Genomic DNA, 18,029 nt, shown 5'->3' on the forward strand with positions numbered 1-18,029 from the left:
ACTGGTGGACAGATGGGTATCTGATCATTGTATAATCGAAACCCAAGCACAAAAAATTGTAAATCTACAACTGTAAAAAAAAAAATAAAATAAAGGGAAAAATTTTTTTTAAAAAATCCATTAATCCTTGCTACTGAAGAGCTATTGTTTCCATCAGCCCACCTCCAGTGAATTTTCGCAGATATTGCAAGATGAGAAGGCTTGCCTAACACTCAGAGATGTCACGTTTATATTCTGGTTTTAGCACTTTCAGGCCACATGTTCAAGTCATGCCCCAGCCTGTGATGTAAACGTGTTTAAGAATGCAGCTGATTCTTAGAAAAGATGAAGCCATGAAATTTACATACAAGTGGTACAATATGGAAAGTATCATGCTAAGCGAAATGAGTCAGAAAGAGAGGGATAGACATAGAAAGATTGCATTCATCTGGGGGATATAAAGTAACAAAGTATGAGATTAATACCCAAGAATAGCTGAGATCAGCACCAGGAGGATTACTCCATAACTTAGAGGCCAGCCGGGTATCCTAGAGGAAAGGGCAGTTCAGATAGAGAAGGGAGCACCAAATAAAGGATGTTTGGAGGATCCTCCCAGGAGGGGAGATGCATGTCGAAAGTAGACTATGGACTGAACATGTTTGCCACTCAATGCCTCTTTTGCAGACCACAACACCCAAAAGGAGAGAGAGAACACAGGGGATTGCCCTGCCACAGAGACAGGGGGGATGGGGGGATGGGGGTGGGAGGGATATTATCCATGGTGGTGGAAGATGAGCACTGGTGGAGGGATGGGTATCTGATCATTGTATGATTGAAACCAAAGAAAAAAATTGTAAATCTACAACTTTAAAAAAAATAAAATAAAATAAAGGGAAAAAAAAAAGAATGCAGCTGATATACTGGTCCTCAAATGGATTCTCTATTTTTTCCTTCCACAGGTGGGTATGTGGAGGCCTTGGAGTTGAAGTGTGAAACTCCAGGTCAAGTGTTCTTTCGGACAAAATCCCCGCTGGAGGAGATGTATGATGATGTAGAATGCCCCAGCAGAAAGGGGTAAGTCTGTTTCAGCAACATAGTCAGACTTTTGATGAATGGGATCACTTCAAAGGTCTTTGTATCTTTTTCTTCCCTCAGACAAAAGTCAGACTTGTCTAATACATCTGCTTCAGATAGTGGTAAGTATAAGAGAACATTTCTGAAACTGTCCATATGAATTACTGTGTAGCTAGTACATGTGTTTAATTTACACATATTTTTTTTAAAAAAATAACATGAATTGGATAGGGGAAGTTAAGAATGTGTTCCCAAACATGTGCTCATAAGTGCATTTAGAATCACGGTGACGAAAATGCTCATAATGGGTTTTGTTTTGGGTTTCATTTTGGAGGCCACACCCAGTGATGCTCAGGGGTTACTCCTGGTTCTATATTCAGGAATTACGCCTGGCAATGTTTGGGGGGTCATAGGAAGTGCTGGGGATTGAACCAGAATCAGCTACATGCAAGGCAAGTGCACACCTGCTGTACTATTGCTCCTGCCTCATAGTGAACTTCTATCACAGAAAGCAAGTTCGTAGCAGGGGAGGGGAATATCTATCCCCAGGCTGTAGAAGGCCCTGGAATCCTAGTGCATGGCAGGGCAGACTTATTTGCTTCTTATCAGCTGCCCTTGGCCCATCTGCCTGTACAGTTTGGTCTCTATACGCTGTTATAAATATCCAGAGAAAGGTTCCCCTCCCCTTGAACTATAGGAACAGTTTTTACTTCAGACATTTTCATGGCTTCCCAATACCACCGGGCCGGTGGGGGGGGGGGGGGGGAGTTTAGGTTTTAGAAACACACCTTTCAGTGCTCAGAAGCTATTTCTGTCTCTGCACTCAGGTGCTACCCCTGTAGGTGCCCTAGGGACCATACAGAGTAGTGATGGGGATTTGGACCAGGGTCAGTGGGATGCAAGGTAAAGGTTTTAACATCCTATTCTAGCTCTCTGGACCAGCTTCCAGATACTTTTAGGAGTGACCTTAATGTGGTCTTGAGGATGGAGTGGCTTATGCTACCTCCTCTCCACCTCTTTTCACACTCTGCTCAACTTCTGATAGATGTCGTGCTGATTTTTCAGCTTCTCTGACTGCCATGTCGTTTGCTAGCACTGATGCTCCCTCTTCCTGCAGGGCCTCTCCAGTGCCCCCTTCGTCTAGGGGAATCACTCTTTCTTCTGAGCTCAATCACCTCCTCTTCCCAACAAGAGAAGATTCTCTTTGCTATGCCATTTCCTAGCATTATGGCTCTGTTTTTGGTATTCATAGCATTTGTCACCCACAGCTATCATTTTACAGCCATATGAGTCTGTTTTTAATTTTAATTGTTTAAATTGAATCATCATGCAATACACAGTTATAAATTTGGGGCGATAGCAATAGTGCAGCAGGTAGGGCATTTGCCTTGCACACAGTGGATCTGGGTTAGATCCCTGGTATCCCCTGTGAGCACCGCTGGCAGTAATTCCTGTGTGTAGAGCGAGGAGTAATCTCAATCATCGCTGGGTGTGTCCCAAAAAGCCAAAAACAAAAAATTGTTCATGATTAGGTTTCAGTCATACAATGTTCCAGCACCCATCCCAGTCATGTGAGTTTTTAATGAAACCGCCTTCCCTTCTAGCTATCTAACCATCTTTATCCTTACCATTTCCCTAAGCTTCTAGCATTTCAGATCCATGTGAAATATTACTAGGTACTTGTTGAGGAGGTCAGAGATAATACAGGGTTAAGGTGTTTGCCTTGCACGCAGTCAACCTCTTTTGTTTGTTCCCAAACAAAACAAAATGTAAAAATAAAAAGTACTTGTTGGATCGATTCATGTAAAAATAATAGAGGAGGGATAATGAGATGTTACTCTTATTTTTTTTTGTTCCTTCTTACAATGGCAGAATTTTAGAGAAACCATTTCAAAGATCATTCAGCCCAATATTCTCATTTTAAGAAAGAAACCAAGGCAGAGAGAAGCGATTCTCCTAAGTGAGTGCAAAGCCAGGAGTAAGTTCCAAGTACCATAGGGTATGGCTAAAAAAAAAATGTTTGTATGTTTCAATAAAAGATACATAAAATGTAAAGTGGAACTACATGGAACTAAATAGTTACTAAATAATACTGCTTTTGTAATAAGTGATGTTTTTTTTCTTTAATTTCAGAAGAAAATGGTAGAGAAATGTATGAAGATGTCTACAAAACAAAAAGCAACTACCCAAAGATAGAGTGAGTTACCCTCTTTCTAGGTTTTGTAGCTCATGAAATTTCCTGTTAATCTAGAAAAAAGAGTTTAAGAAAACCCTCTTCTTTATCCCACTCCCATCTTCAGAGCAGAAATAAGCTACTGTAATGCTACATTGTGATCAAATAATGCTTATAAATGTGTCCCTGTGCTACAAATCTTGACTCACATTGTTTTAGTTTTTGAGAAAATGTATAGCTCTCAATGTTGAGGGCTTCGCTCGTTATAAAATTTTTGTGAGAATTTGTTTAAAATTTTGTGAGAAAAGAGAAGGAAGTAATAGTAAGCTTGTTTCAATTTTATAATTTTTTAGGAAGAAATCAATGATTATGACTTGCTTATGTCTTGCAAGTGGGAATCCCTGTATCTCTGGGATTTTTGATTTAATTTAACATCTGATAATTCATTTTTACCAAGAATAATGATATATGAAGTGTCAGAGAGACAGTTCAGAGGTTAAGGTTAAGTTAAAGCTAAATTAAGATTAAAGTCAAGATAGTTCAGATGTCATTTTCCTTGCAGGTGACCTACCCTGGTTTGATCCCTGGCAAATGCATATGGTCCCCTGCAGTTGACCATAGAGCCATCAGGAGTGTCCCCTTAAGATCCATAAAGTGTGGCTCAAAGCCCATCCCCTATTTAAAAAAATACTAATTTTGATAAAAAAAGGTTCTAGCTTGTAACTCTTTTCATGGTTTTGCTTTTTCAGTGATACCTAGATATCTTCATAACATTACCTTCCTGTCCAGTCATTGTATGCCTTTATGATGCTCTGAGAAAAGGGAAATTCTGAAAATGGGGGAAAATAATTTGTTAAAATGGCCAGTATTAAATTTACTTATTTTTTTCAAAGTAAAATAGTTTTACTTCACTGTCACTGTCCTCCCGTTGTTCATCGATTTGCTTGAGCGGGCCCAGTAACGTCTCCATTGTGACAATTGTTACTGTGTTTGGCATATTGAATACGTCACGGGTAGCTTGCCAGGCTTCGCCGTGCAGGTGAGATACTCTCGGTAGCTTACCGGGCTCTCCAAGAGGGGCAGAGGAATTGAACTCGGGTCGGCCATAAAAATATGAAAGAAGAGTCAAACAGAAAGACAGACAGGAAAAAGCTTGAGAGAGAGGAGAGAAAGGGGAGAGGGCTCTTACCCCGACAGGAAAAAGCCAAGAAGAATACACATCTCAGACTAAGATGTCGTTGAATTTCTAAGATGGAGAATGCACCCAGTTGGTGCTCAGGGGCCATTCATGCTGAGATCAAACTAGGGTCCTTATATATGCCAGGCATATGCCCTTAACTCCTGAGCAATCTCCCATGCACTTGGAAGAATTTTTAAGCACTGGAGTAGTGAATGTGCCACCATTGTATTATCAGTTACATTATTTTCAGGAGTTAGGAATTCTTGTAGTGGATCTCATAAACTTTTTCTAGTCTATTTCTAGTAGCTTTGTGCCACTGTCCACTACAGTCCTCCGCTCTACCAGCTGAGCTATCGAAGGCTGGTGCGATAGCACAGCGGTAGGGCGTTTGCCTTGCACGCAGCCAACATGGCCGACCCGAGTTCGATTCCTCCGCCCCTCTCGGAGAGCCCGGCAAGCTACCGAGAGTATCTCGCCCACACGGCAGAGCCTGGCAAGCCACCCGTGATGTATTCGATATGCCAAACACAGTAACAACAAAGTCTCCAATGGAGACGTTACTGGGCCTGCTCGAGAAAATCGATGAACAATGGGAGGGCCTTTACCTTTTGGGGCTGGAGTAATAGCACAGCGGTAGGGCGTTTGCCTTGCACGCAGCCAACATGGCCGACCCGAGTTCGATTCCTCCGCCCCTCTCGGAGAGCCCGGCAAGCTACCGAGAGTATCTCGCCCACACGGCAGAGCCTGGCAAGCCACCCGTGATGTATTCGATATGCCAAACACAGTAACAACAAAGTCTCCAATGGAGACGTTACTGGGCCCGCTCGAGAAAATCGATGAACAATGGGAGGGCCTTTACCTTTTGGGGCTGGAGTAATAGCACAGCGGTAGGGCATTTGCCTTGCACGCAGCCAACATGACCGACCCGAGTTCGATTCCTCCGCCCCTCTCGGAGAGCCCGGCAAGCTACCGAGAGTATCTCGCCCGCACGGCAGAGCCTGGCAAGCTCCCCGTGACGTATTCAATATGCCAAACACAGTAACAACAAAGTCTCCAATGGAGACGTTACTGGGCCTGCTTGAGCAAATCGATGATCAACGGGACGGCCTTTTTTTTTCTAGTAGCACTGTAGCACTGTCCTCCCCTTGTTCACCGATTTACTTGAGCAGGCACCAGTAAGGTCTGCATTGTGAGACTTGTTACTGTTTTTGGCATAGTAAATATGCCACGGGGAGCTTGCCAGGCTCTGCCATGCAGGCGGGATACTCTCGGTAGCTTGCCGGGCTCTCTGAGAGGGGCGGAGGAATCGAACCCAGGTGAGCTGCATGTATATTTCATAAATGTTTCCTTAGATATCTTCTTTAGAAGGAAGATATTACTCCTTAAGGTCTGCAAAATAGAGTTCATTTGGGGTAAAGTTTAACTTGAAATAGAATTCCCTTCACAGCTGGCTGGTAGGTGCTACTCCATATAGGTATCAAAACAAAGGGACGTCTAGAGAAATGAGGCTTGCTGGGTCTCAAGCAGGGTGTATGTGGGATATGGGACTGAATTTCTTCATCGTAGCCATCTTCATCTCGGGTCCTTTCAAAATATATCCTCTAATTTATCTCAGTTTAGATGGAAAAGAAGCACTGAAAAGACTGCAAAGATTCTTTAAGAAAGAAAAGGATAAACTTAAAATGAAAAGCAAGTCAAAAGGAAAAATGAGGTAAAGTTCATTTTTTGCTTTTCTCTTCCCTGGGAAGGGTTAGCAGCGATCAGTGACATCCATGGCATTTCAGAAGCTAGAACCAACAGCCCTGGTTCTCACTCACCTTTTAGCCAATTTTTGAATGAACCACATTCACAGATAATAAAGTGAAATATCCAATGGCCCTTCCGGAAAAAAATAAAAAGATGAGAAAATATTGTAAAAGGAATATTAAACCACAGGCAGCAAGGAATCTTTCCCCGTCATCCTTGGTGTATGTTTCAGTTATTATTACTCTTAGGCTGTTTTCTACCCCCTTTTCATGCTCTTAGCACTACAAGTTTCAGTGATTTTTGTCTACACTTCCAAGCTCTAATCAGTCTCTGTAGAGAAATTTTGGTGATGAGGGCAAGCTTTTCAGTTGGGTGGTTTATGTACCTTAAAGTCTTGAACCTGGAAAGGCCCTGCCAAGATCATTAGGCGTGTTTGGGAAGGAATCACGTTAGCCAGCAGGAGAAAAAGTGACCTGGATTTAGGATCCCTGTTTTAGCTCTGCTCTTTACTGCTTGTACATCCCGAGGCCGACTGTTTCCTTTTTAGACCCACAGGGTCCAGTTTCTTTTTCTTTTGCACATAATGGAGGGGAGATTGCAGACCCCAGATATATTTATATATAATTTAAAGATACTGGTCTGTATTTTTTAGGGAAAAACTGGTAAAAATGGTCTGTTTAAAGTCATTAGGTATGTTGCATGTTGTTATTGTACACTGAAGTTCTTTCCAATTATGACACATCAAAGTATGGTTGTCTGTTGAAATTGGATCTGAGAGATGTCTTCATCCCCCAAATATATTTATTAACTAATCCTGAAACTTGAAGAAGAGGAAGGTTAGTTCTAGGAGTCAGAAATCTAAGCAAGGCACAAGGCATTGACCTTAGTGTATTAGATGCTACACACAGAGAAGAGAGAGAGAGAGAGAGAGAGAGAGAGAGAGAGAGAGAGAGAGAGAGAGAGAGAGAGTATTCCTAGGCTACTCCAGTCCTTGAAAATCTGATGCATCTAGGAATGCTGATATTCTTCTATGTAAATCTGATTTCCTCAGCACTCTTCAGTAACTCCCTTTGACTTTCAAAACAGACACCTAATCTCTTCTCATGGCAAGTAACTACCTGAGGGTGACTCTTCCTCACCTCTGTCCCATCCACACACTCTACACCTCTGACTCTACCATGGCTTGTGCCTCCTGGCTCTAACCATGAAGTTCTGGGTCTGAAATGCACCATCCCTCTTCCAGTCTCCCTTGAATATCAAAATTCTAGTTTTCCCTTAAATATTCCTTTGGTCTGGGACACCTTCCTGAATCTCTGGACCCAACTCTGAACCCCTGGTCTTTCCTCTGCATTCCCATCATGGGATGTGCCTGACTGAGAAGCTTTTCCTATCACATCACACTCCCACAGTATCGCCTTCATCGAGATGTGAGAACCAAACAATCTGCATGGGCTGCCTCCTCCCACTCAATGATTTACTCTCTTCCATTTCCATCTGGCCTGGAATTCTCCCCCTTGTTACCCTTTGACTTAAACATCTACATAGGCGGGGAATGGAGTCTGTAGGCCTTTCTTCCGCCATACTTCTCTCACTTTGGATGCATTCTTCACATTGATATCTTAGAAGGTGAGAAGACAGACAAAGGAACCTGTGAACGGAAGGGCAAGGTGTAGGAGACAGGTGGTTGTTGAGGTCAGAACAGAGGTCTAATAGAATGACTGCACTCATTCGTGGAATATAAAATAACATAATGGGAGACTAGCACCCAAGGATAGTAGAGATAAGGGCCACGAGGATCGCTTTATGGCTTGGAAGTGAGCCTCACATGCTGGGGGAAAAGGCAGCTGAGATAGAGAAGGGAACACCAAGTAAATGATGCTAGGAGGGCTCGCTCAGGATGGGAGATGTATGCTGAAAGTAGACTATGGACGAACATGATAACCATTTAGTACCCGTATTGCAAATCATAACACCCAAAAGGAGAGAAACAGAGTAAAAGAGAATGTGCCTGCCAGAGGCAGGGGGTGGGAGCTGGGGAGGGGGGGGTGTGGGAGGAATACTGGGAACATTGGTGGTGGAGAATGGGCACTGGTGGAAAGATGGGTACTTGATCATTGTATGACTGAAACATAGTCAAGAAAATTTGTAATTCTGTAACTGTACCTCACAGTGATCCATTAAAAAGAAAGAAAAAAAAGAAAGAAGGTCTAGGGAATCATTTGGGATAAATAAGCCTTCCTTTAAAAGGTTGTTGGTTGTGCTAAAGTTTGTGTCATCCCGTATTTGTATTTGCCATAAGCATCAGTGTCAAGAAAGCTAGTCAGCAGTGTGTTATTTGAGATGTACCAACTAATCTCTGCTGGCCATGGCTTTCCCCCTTAACCCATTTGTTCCTTGTTTTCAACCAACAAACAGCTCATTTTCCGTTTCGATGCCTGACTTAGGTAAGTGACATTTGCTTATTATTGGCACAGAACTACTCAGGGGATATTCAGGAGGTGGGAAAAATATGTAGTCATCTTCCCTAAATTATACATTTCATGAAAAACTGATAGATCAAAGTCAAAGATGGCATTTTACACAACTATATTAGTTGAAAGGAAGATGAGTCAATGCGATATGACTCAAATGACTACTCTATACCAGGTCACCCCAGAAATAGATGTTATCCCACATCCCGACTTTAAAGATCCAGGATTTGTACTCCTGTACTCTCTGATTGCCAGGCTTGTGCATGATACATTATAATGCTGTCTCCTGGGGCATATGACAGCCAGATCACAGTAATTAAGACATAGTTGAACATGATCGTGTTGCAGTACACATACTAATTGAAGCAAGTAAGGATTACTGAAACAATATTTGCTTTGCTGTAAAAACAAAGGAGCACAAAATTAACACAATGCCTGACAGTCTGATCTCACTAAAGGTACAGTACACTGAATTTTCTTGTGAGAGAGAGCCCTGTAATTAATTTGTTGGCTTTTGTTTGTGGACCTTAGCCACAGCTGGCTACTTAAGTTTCACTCTGAATTGATAATTCAAGTATATTTATATTATATTTCACAAATAGCGAACACTGTTCCAGTAATCACAAATCTCCTAAAAATATTCTTATGTACAAATTAAAAAAATCAACGTGCATTATAGGTGTATCAATGTATAGGTGTAAGGCAGATAGGGAGTTGGCCTTGCACATGGTCCTCCAAGCACCACCAGAAGTGATCCCTGAGTATAGAACCAGGAATAAGCACTGAACACTGCATGGTATGACCCCAAATAAACAAATAAACAAAAAAAATCAATGTCGAATTGGCCTCCTTGAAAATTTAATATTAATTGAATAAGGATTATGACTAGTTGTGCATTAAAGTCTCAAAAAACTTGTTCAAGTGGTGACTCACATGAACATAATAGATTATAATATAGATTCACCAAAGAATATGATGATGCTAAATTGAAAATGTTCAATTATGATTGTTTATTAAATTCAATTTTATGCAAGATTATAAAAGTGCAGGTGCAAGTGGTTTGAAATAAAAGTCAGATGAGACAAATCAACATTAATGTTCTAGGAAACTGCTTTTCCATTGGGAATTAAACCCCTTCTCCCTTATTTTAGCAGTTGTAACAGTTTTTTCCAGTAAGAAGATAGGAACCTAATCTAAAAATCTTTTCAGCAACTCATTTTCTGAAAAGCTGCAGAAATCAAATATATATGTAAAATATGTATCCATTTAAAATAGACATCTATTAATCCTTCAATTGAATCTTATCAAAAGGGATATTTTTGTGTTCTTAGTCCTTCCAACCTATTTATATTCTAAAATCAAATTATTGAGAATGCACCCTGTAATTGATTATTATGTACAATTTGGAAAGTGAAAGGTCATATAAACCATCACTAAAAATGGACTATTTTGATCTACTTGATCCTAGGAATCAGGACCCAGGAAGTTACTATCTATGATGATGTGGACATAAATGAGAAAGAGTCAAAGTAAGTCAATTTTCCTCCTATCATGCCTGCTTATATTTAAACTTTTTTAAGTGCATGTCCATGTTTTATGTTATTAATTTTTTTATTGTAACACGGTGATATACACAATTCCAAAGCTGTTCATGATTGGGTTTCAGTTACACAATGTAATAACACCCATTCCTCCACCAGTGTATATTTCCCACCACTAATGACTCAAATTTCCCTCCCACCATCTTCTACCCAGCCTGCCTCTATGGCAGGCACTTTTCTTCTTTCTCTCTCTCCTTTTGTTAACCCAAATCTTGATGATTTGTTAAATAACAATCTTTGAAAATCGTAATCATTCTATGTTCCTATCTAGCCACCTGTTTTCTAGCCACCTTTGCTCTCGACTAAATCACTTGCCAGCTCAGCTCAGTTCTTTTCCTATCATACCAATGAACTTATTCGTGTAAAGTCACTATCACTGTCACTTTCCTAATAATTTTTTGGTTTGGGGGCCGGAGAGACAGACAGTACAGCAGTTAGGGTGTATGCAAGGCAAGCTGCTGTACTCGCATCACTCCTTGGTGCTCTCTATTCTGGCTTCATCTTATTTGGTGGGACTGGGAGCAGACTGTGTGTGGGACTTAACCTGAATGTAAAATGTTACCATGTGTTATGAAAACCTTTTCCCCATCTCCAAAGAAGGGCCTTTTCCCAGCATTCCTCTGCCAGATGAGGAGGCAGCCCAGGGCTTAGTACCACACTTCAGGGAGAACTAGGATCTTCCTAAAGAATGTTTCGGAAGGAAGGGTGGTAGCAGAATGTGTGTTAGAATAGTTAAAACCATCCAAATGAAAGATGATCAAAATATGTTCAAGCATAGAGAAATAAAGAGAAGATATGGCCTAGTTTGTATATACCAGGTCTTTATAGGTATTAGAGGAAATTTGCTGAAACTGCTGTTGTTAGATGATGCAGATCTCTGCTCTTTGTTTCATTTCCTTTCTGGAGTGATAGCACAGCGGGTAGGGCGTTTACCTTGCATGCAACCAACCCGGGTTTGATTCTGTCCCTCTTGGAGAGCCCGGCAAGCTACCGAGAGTATCTGCCTGCATGGCAGAGACTGGCAAGCTCCAAGTGGCATATTTGATATTCCAAAAACAGTAACAAGACTCTCAAGGGAGATGTTACTGGTGCCCACTCGAGCAAATCGATGAACAATGGGAGGACAGTGCTACAGTGCTATTAATTTATTTAGTATTTTGGTGTTGGGGCCCGCACACAGCAGTTCTCAGAACTTACTCCTGGCTCTGCGCTGAGAGAGCAGCTTGGGGGAAAATATGTGGTCTGGGGATCAAACATGCAAGCGCCCTACCTGCTGTACGATGGCTCTGGCCCCAGCATTTCCTTTCTTTAACTGGGCTATCTTCTAGAGTCTGCAAGAAAGGGTTAATGCTAAATGGACTAGTCTTGTCTCGTGGTAGAGGTTTATTATTCAGGTTTTAGTGGAGAGAAACTGAGGCTCAGAGACAAACAAGGTTACAATCAGGCTAGTCTCTGACTTCTGGTATTATATTTGGATCACTGCAGATCAGCAGTCAGCAAACTATGGCCTATGGGTCAAAGAGCCTTCCTCTTGTTGTGGGTACAGTTGCAACCATAAAATCGGGCAGTTGCCTTAGAAATGACTTGAAAGCCTGAAATATTAACACACATACAAATCTGTATATGTTTAAATATACAAATATGCATTTCTAGAAATCTCTTAAATACTTTTATAAAACACAATTTTCCGGATGTATTGATGGTTCTACAAATGTTTTCATCTTAACTTGCTGAAAACATTTTTCTCCTCAGAGATGACGATAAACAGAAAACATGGAAACCCAAGTTTTTGATGGCAAAGGAGAAAAAGGAGAACAAAGGTGCTGAAGTGACAGAAAGGTGAGTGCACAGGAGCACTGGTTCATAGCTCATCTGCTGCAAGTCATCTCTCTCACAAGCTATGTGAGAGAAGCATGTCATTCAGTTTGAGTCTGATTCTTTGTATATAAAATCCAAATAATAATACCTATAATATAGAGAGGGCTGGAGCGATAGCACAATGGTAGGGCGTTTGCTTTGCACACAGCCAACATGGCCGACCCGAGTTCGATTCCTCCGCCCCTCTCGGAGAGCCCGGCAAGCTACCGAGAGTATCTCGCCCACATGGCAGAGCCTGGCAAGCTCCCCGTGACGTGTTCGATATGCCAGACACAGTAACAACAAAGTCTCCAATGGAGACGTTACTGGGCCCGCTCGAGCAAATCGATGAACAATGGGAGGACAGTGACAGGACAGTGATAATATAGTGCAAGTGAGTGAATTAAAAATACAAAGAATATGAACATTTAAAATTGTCATACAAGTGGTTTCCCCTCATTATCACTCCTGCTAGGTAGAGAGGGGTAAAGTAAGGTTTAAAGTCAGCCTTTGTCATGTGATGAAAACTTCCAGTCTTCATTTAGATTGTAAGAACTTTAAGACAGAACTTTAATAAAAACCCAATTAGAACCTAGATGAAAGTTTGTGTAAAGAAACTAGTTATTGCATATTGATGGGTTTCCATAAAATAATGTAATTTTGGTTATGGCCACAGTCCTGTTAGAGAGTCCTCTATAGACTGGCCTTCATTCATGATTCAAATTACCTAGCTGGCTATGATGATGGAGTTTTTAACTGTTTCAGGTGGCGACTTAATACTCTTTTTCTCCAGTCTTCTCAATTGCTAGGCAACAGATAGGGCCTGAAATGCTTCAACAAATGCCTTGGAGAAACACTTGTTGAATTGTTGAGCTTGGAATGCTGCAGAGTCTGTTGTGGAAAACTGTCTAAAACACATCTACATAGCACCCCAAAATGAATCAGTTATCAGTCCTTACAAAATTCAGTTAGAAGGCTGGGCCTTCCCTTAGGATTTTAGCTGCATTTGTGGTCTAGAAAGGTACCTTCTTATCTTAAACTTTATACTTCTAGAGGTCAGAGAAAACAGTAGGTGAGACTGCTTCCCTTCCATGCAGCTGACTGGGATGTGATCCCCATTATCACATGGCCCCCTTGAGAGCAGAATCAGGAGGAAACCCTGACCACAGCTAACTGAGACTAAGCCAAAAACCAACAAACACCACCAGAAATCTCCTTCATAGTCTACATACTTTATTTGTGGGCCACTTTGGGTGGCATTCAGGGCTTTCTCCTGATTTGCTGCTCAGGATCACTCCTGGAGATGCTTGAGGGCCCATATGTAGTGTTGGACATTGAACTGGGGTGAGCCGTGCACATGGCAAGTGCCTTAACGCCTCTGTTTTCTCTATGGGCCCTCTACATAACTTTTGCATAGCATAGCAAGGCCAAACTCAAGAGCAAGTACTGTTTTTTATTTTTCCTCCTCTCTCTCCTGCCAAAAAGCTTTTTATTATCATAATGACTATGTAATAAGTCTTTGGGGGGAACAATTCATTGTGATTTTTAAAATTCTCTTAAGACAAAATGCTATAATATTTTACCTTTATTCTGAATAAATCTGAAAATGCAGTACTAAGGCTGTCATTATTCCTGCACTGATACATGTTTTTGAACTTTTTTCCCTTCTGAACCAATATGTAATATTGGTTCAAAAGAAACACATGCTTTATTGGACATCAGTCCAACCACTTTATTATCCCTTTATTAATCAGACATGATGACATGCTTCCATGAAGTTGTGAAATGGTACCCCAGGTATGAGGGCTTGGAAATGAGAGCCCATACTTTTGCATAGCACAGCAACGCAAAAGTCAAGAGAAAATTCTGACTTTTATTTCCCTCTTCTCTCTCCCTCCAAAAAGCTTTTTACAATAGACGTTCCAGGTAACTTCTGCATGAATAAAGGGAGATGGAGAGGGAGACCGGGACTAGGTTGTGGCAACCCTGTGTTTCATAATAAGGATGCTGACTTTATCTTTTAGGCAGAGAAGTGGGATTGAAAGATTTTAAGAGAACAGAATTGTTTAAATTGTAGAAAGAGTTCTCTGGAGTCAGGAATGCAGATAGAGTCAAATAAGGAGATGCTAGAGAAAAATGGCATTTTGCACAGTGGGCACAGCTTGAGAAAAGGCAGTGGCTTGGAGAGAACCAGTCAATGTAGGGGACACTGCTGAATGAAACTCAGGATATGCCTGACTCCATTCCTACTGTTTGTATGATACTGCTGAGGTGAACCTCACACGAACAGATGGGCAGGGAAAGAAGAAATAGGAGAGTGATCGGATTCTGTTAGACTATTGACTTTTGTGTGCTGAAAATTTGTATACATACTGTGTGGCATTTTCTTTTAATTTCTTAATCTTCCCTCCAAAATCATTTAGCAATCTACAGGCACATAGATTTGTGACTCCCAGTTAAGTCCTTTGAATAATCTGAGGATGAGTGGAAATTTTACACACATGTCTCTTTTCATAACTTAACTATGCCTCTAAGTCAGAGAAGTTTCTTGTTTAACTTAAATCCAGTCACTGTGATTTTATTCCAAGTTACATGTTATCAATTTGAGGGAGAGGTTGTGTATGTGTTTCCATTTTACTTTAGGTATTGTGATTTACAATATTAATAATGGCAGGGGGTTGTGCGTAAAACCTTCCAACACCACACCCTCTCCCAGAGTGTCATCTTCCATCCCATTGCCCCAATGTTCTACCCACTTTCCCCTACCCTCTTTAGTTGTCTTTACTATTTGCTCTAGGGGAATGAGTGCATTCCACATTTGATTTTTCTTTTTTGGCTTTTGAGCTACAGCCAGTGTTCTCAGGGCTTAGTCCTGGTTTAGAACTCAGGGATCACACCTGGCAGGCTCAGGGGACACTGTGTTGTGCTGGGGATGAAGCCCAGTCAGCTGCAAGCAAGGCAAACACCCTACCGTCTGTACTCCGACCCCAACAAATTTGATTTTCTGTAACATGATATACACAAACTCAATATACCCTAATATAGGCCAGCTTCACAGTTTTAGAGACTTAAGAGTTTTATTACTGTACATTTAACCCTACCAATATGTTTCTTGCCAGTTTATCTCCTAGAAATTTCTTCAAAATCAAGAAGCAAAACTTTAAAAAGAACAAAATGGAAAAAGAAGAAAAAATTTTTAGGGAAAGATTTGAGGTAAGTTATCTGACAGTAAAAATTAACCATAGTAAAGGCTAGGAATTTGAGTTTTAAAGATTCTAGAAGTGTGTTACTCCTCTGCCTCTCTGGGAAAAAGATAGGGATCTTTGACTAAGAAGTTGGCGCTGGGATTGCAATTTGTGTTAATTAAACCATATCCAAGTCTGACCCACCAGTGGTGCAGCATACTGGCGTCGACATGTTAAAATGTATGTTTCGTAGCCAAATAGGATGTATGAGCCTACCCATAAGGGGCTAAAGAGTGCCATCTAGGAATATAGGTGTGTAAGAGATTTAAAAACTTGAAATCAGTGGTTTTCAATTGGGAGTCCACAGGTGTGAAAAAGTTGAAAAATCAAAGCTCTAGAGCCTAGCTTCTTAAACTGTGGGTCACATAACCGAATGGAAGGGAGAGATAGTGCATAAAAAATGTGGTAATAGTAAAAAGTTCTTGCACATACAATGATCAAAATTTAATTAAAACTCAACTATGTAATGAATCCAAGGAGTTTCTGGCTCTTCTGTGTTGCATTTCTCAGGCAAAAATGGGTTTTAAACAGAGTAAGTTTGAGAGGCAGACAGCAGTAGTAGACAAAGAGGGTCTTGCCCCCCGCTTTTCAGCTCCTCCTTTCCTGGTTTAGTCTCACTTTCTAATTGTTAACAGTTAACATATTAATGATGGTACTTAATTTTCTACTCCATTGCGCAAACTTCTCTTCCACCACTTCTCATACCAGTACAATTAGGTACCACTTTTTTTTAATAATATAATCATGACACATGAATGGAAGAATGTAGTATTTAACTGTTACTTCCTTAAATAATATTTCTACTTAATATCATAATTATCTTCTATTCCTTTAGGTGCTTATTATCTAGCTTGAGTTAATATATTGTGTCCTCCATTAATTTTATAATAATGGAAGAATAACTGCAACTATAGTCTAATAACTTCTTATTTCAGTATAACAAAGAGATTACAGTCATCAACACGGCAGTGGCATCTTCCAGTAATTCAAGAAATGGAATATTTGATTTGCCAATTACTCCTGGAGAAGAACTGGAAGTTATTGATATCACTGAAGAAAATCTAGTGATATGTCGTAATTCTAAAGGCAGATGTAAGTTTTATCACCCATAAAATTTCCGCCATTATTTAAATAAAGTATCAAAGCAATATTCTGTAAATAACTGTGAATTTTATTTCAATAGATGGCTATGTGCTCATTGAACATCTGGATTTTAAGTAAGTGGTTTGATTTTTTTATTTCAAATAATACATTTTCAATATTGATATACCTTCATACATATTGGTCTCTTGGGAAAAAAACTTTTTTTTTTTTTTGGCTTCTGGGCCACACCTGGCTGTGGTTCAGGGCATTTGGCAGGGCATGGAGGACCATATGTGGTGCTGGGGACTGAACGTGGGTTAGCTGCATAAGGTCATGGGCCTACCCTGATGTATTATCTATTTGGCCCAGAAAAATAAAATTTTAATATATTAAGTGCCTAATATGTATAATATATTATGAGCGATAGCACAGTGGTAGGGCGTTCGCCTTACAAGCGGCCAACATGGCCGACCCGAGTTCGATTCCTCCGCCCCTCTTGGAGAGCCCGGCAAGCTACCGAGAGTATCTCGCCCGCACGGCAGAGCCTGGCAAGCCACCCGTGATGTATTCGATATGCCAAACACAGTAACAACAAAGTCTCCAATGGAGACGTTACTGGGCCCACTCGAGCAAATCGACGATCAACGGGAGGGCCTTTACCTTACCTTATATATAACTTATTAGATAATTACTGAATATCTCTGACATTTAAAAGCGCTGCACTGTAGCACTGTCCTCCCATTGTTTGATTTATTCCAGCGGACCCAGTAACGCCTCCATTGTGAGACTTGTTACTGTTTCTGGCACATCGAATACGTCACGGGTAGCTTGCCAGGCTTTGCCACGCGGGCGAGCTGCTCTCGGTAGCTTGTCAGGCTCTCCGAGAGGGGTGGAGGAATCGAACTCTGGTCGACCAGGTCGGTCGCATGCAAGGCAAACGCCCTACCTGCTGTGCTATTGCTCCAGCCCAGACATTTAAAAAAACACATGAAAATATTAAACTCAATAAGATACCTATTCACTGCTTTGCTGGTCAACACTTTTGTTTTTTGGGGACATGCCTGGTTGTGCTCAGGGCTTCCACCAGGTTCTGAGATCACTCCTGGAGGGGCTCAGGAGACCTTCAGGAGTCCTGGGGATCAAACCCAGGTGGGCTGCATGCAAGGCAAGTACCTTAACCTCTGCACTATCTCTCTGGTCCTACTAATCTACATTTTAGATGTTTGTTTTTCTTTTTCTCAGGCATCAAGGTTGGGCACCTTAGGAAGATTCAAGAGTTAATGGTACAGGCTGTACAATGACAATAAATTCTGCTCACATCAGTTTACATGTGAAAATAAGATAAAATCTGTGGAAACTTTTGTTAGGAACTTAGAGGAAAAGTTAAGGTTTCCACATTTAGATGCTGGTTTTACTCCTAAATCATTCTCTCTCAGTGTCTATTTCAGTATCTGTCTACTTCACTGCTGGCTCAAGAGAATATGAAACTTTGTGTTAGCATCTGAGTACTTATTTAATGAGCCATGGCTGGAGTTAGAACTCATGCCTTATGGCACCCCGTCAGTACTGCAGATGGTTTAGTTTGTTTCTAATATTAGTACATGAATGTTTGTAATTTCT

General features: G+C 41.0%; 1 protein-coding gene across 1 annotated transcript in view; it reads left to right on the forward strand.

Moving 5' to 3' along the window:
* The window catches only part of FYB2 (FYN binding protein 2), a 313,439-nt gene extending 295,410 nt beyond the window's left edge, over positions 1-18,029 (forward strand). The window contains exons 9-19 of the mRNA XM_056122210.1: positions 939-1,053; positions 1,135-1,175; positions 3,187-3,250; positions 6,022-6,117; positions 8,568-8,596; positions 10,092-10,152; positions 11,977-12,063; positions 15,201-15,294; positions 16,262-16,418; positions 16,510-16,543; positions 17,652-18,029. Of these exons, the coding sequence (XP_055978185.1) occupies positions 939-1,053; positions 1,135-1,175; positions 3,187-3,250; positions 6,022-6,117; positions 8,568-8,596; positions 10,092-10,152; positions 11,977-12,063; positions 15,201-15,294; positions 16,262-16,418; positions 16,510-16,543; positions 17,652-17,673 (800 nt within the window). The 3' untranslated portion in view covers positions 17,674-18,029. The remainder of the gene's footprint in view (positions 1-938; positions 1,054-1,134; positions 1,176-3,186; positions 3,251-6,021; positions 6,118-8,567; positions 8,597-10,091; positions 10,153-11,976; positions 12,064-15,200; positions 15,295-16,261; positions 16,419-16,509; positions 16,544-17,651) is intronic.

The sequence above is a fragment of the Sorex fumeus genome, unplaced genomic scaffold, assembly GCF_029834395.1.
Source record: "Sorex fumeus unplaced genomic scaffold, SorFum_2.1 ptg000045l, whole genome shotgun sequence".
NCBI lineage: Eukaryota > Metazoa > Chordata > Mammalia > Eulipotyphla > Soricidae > Sorex > Sorex fumeus.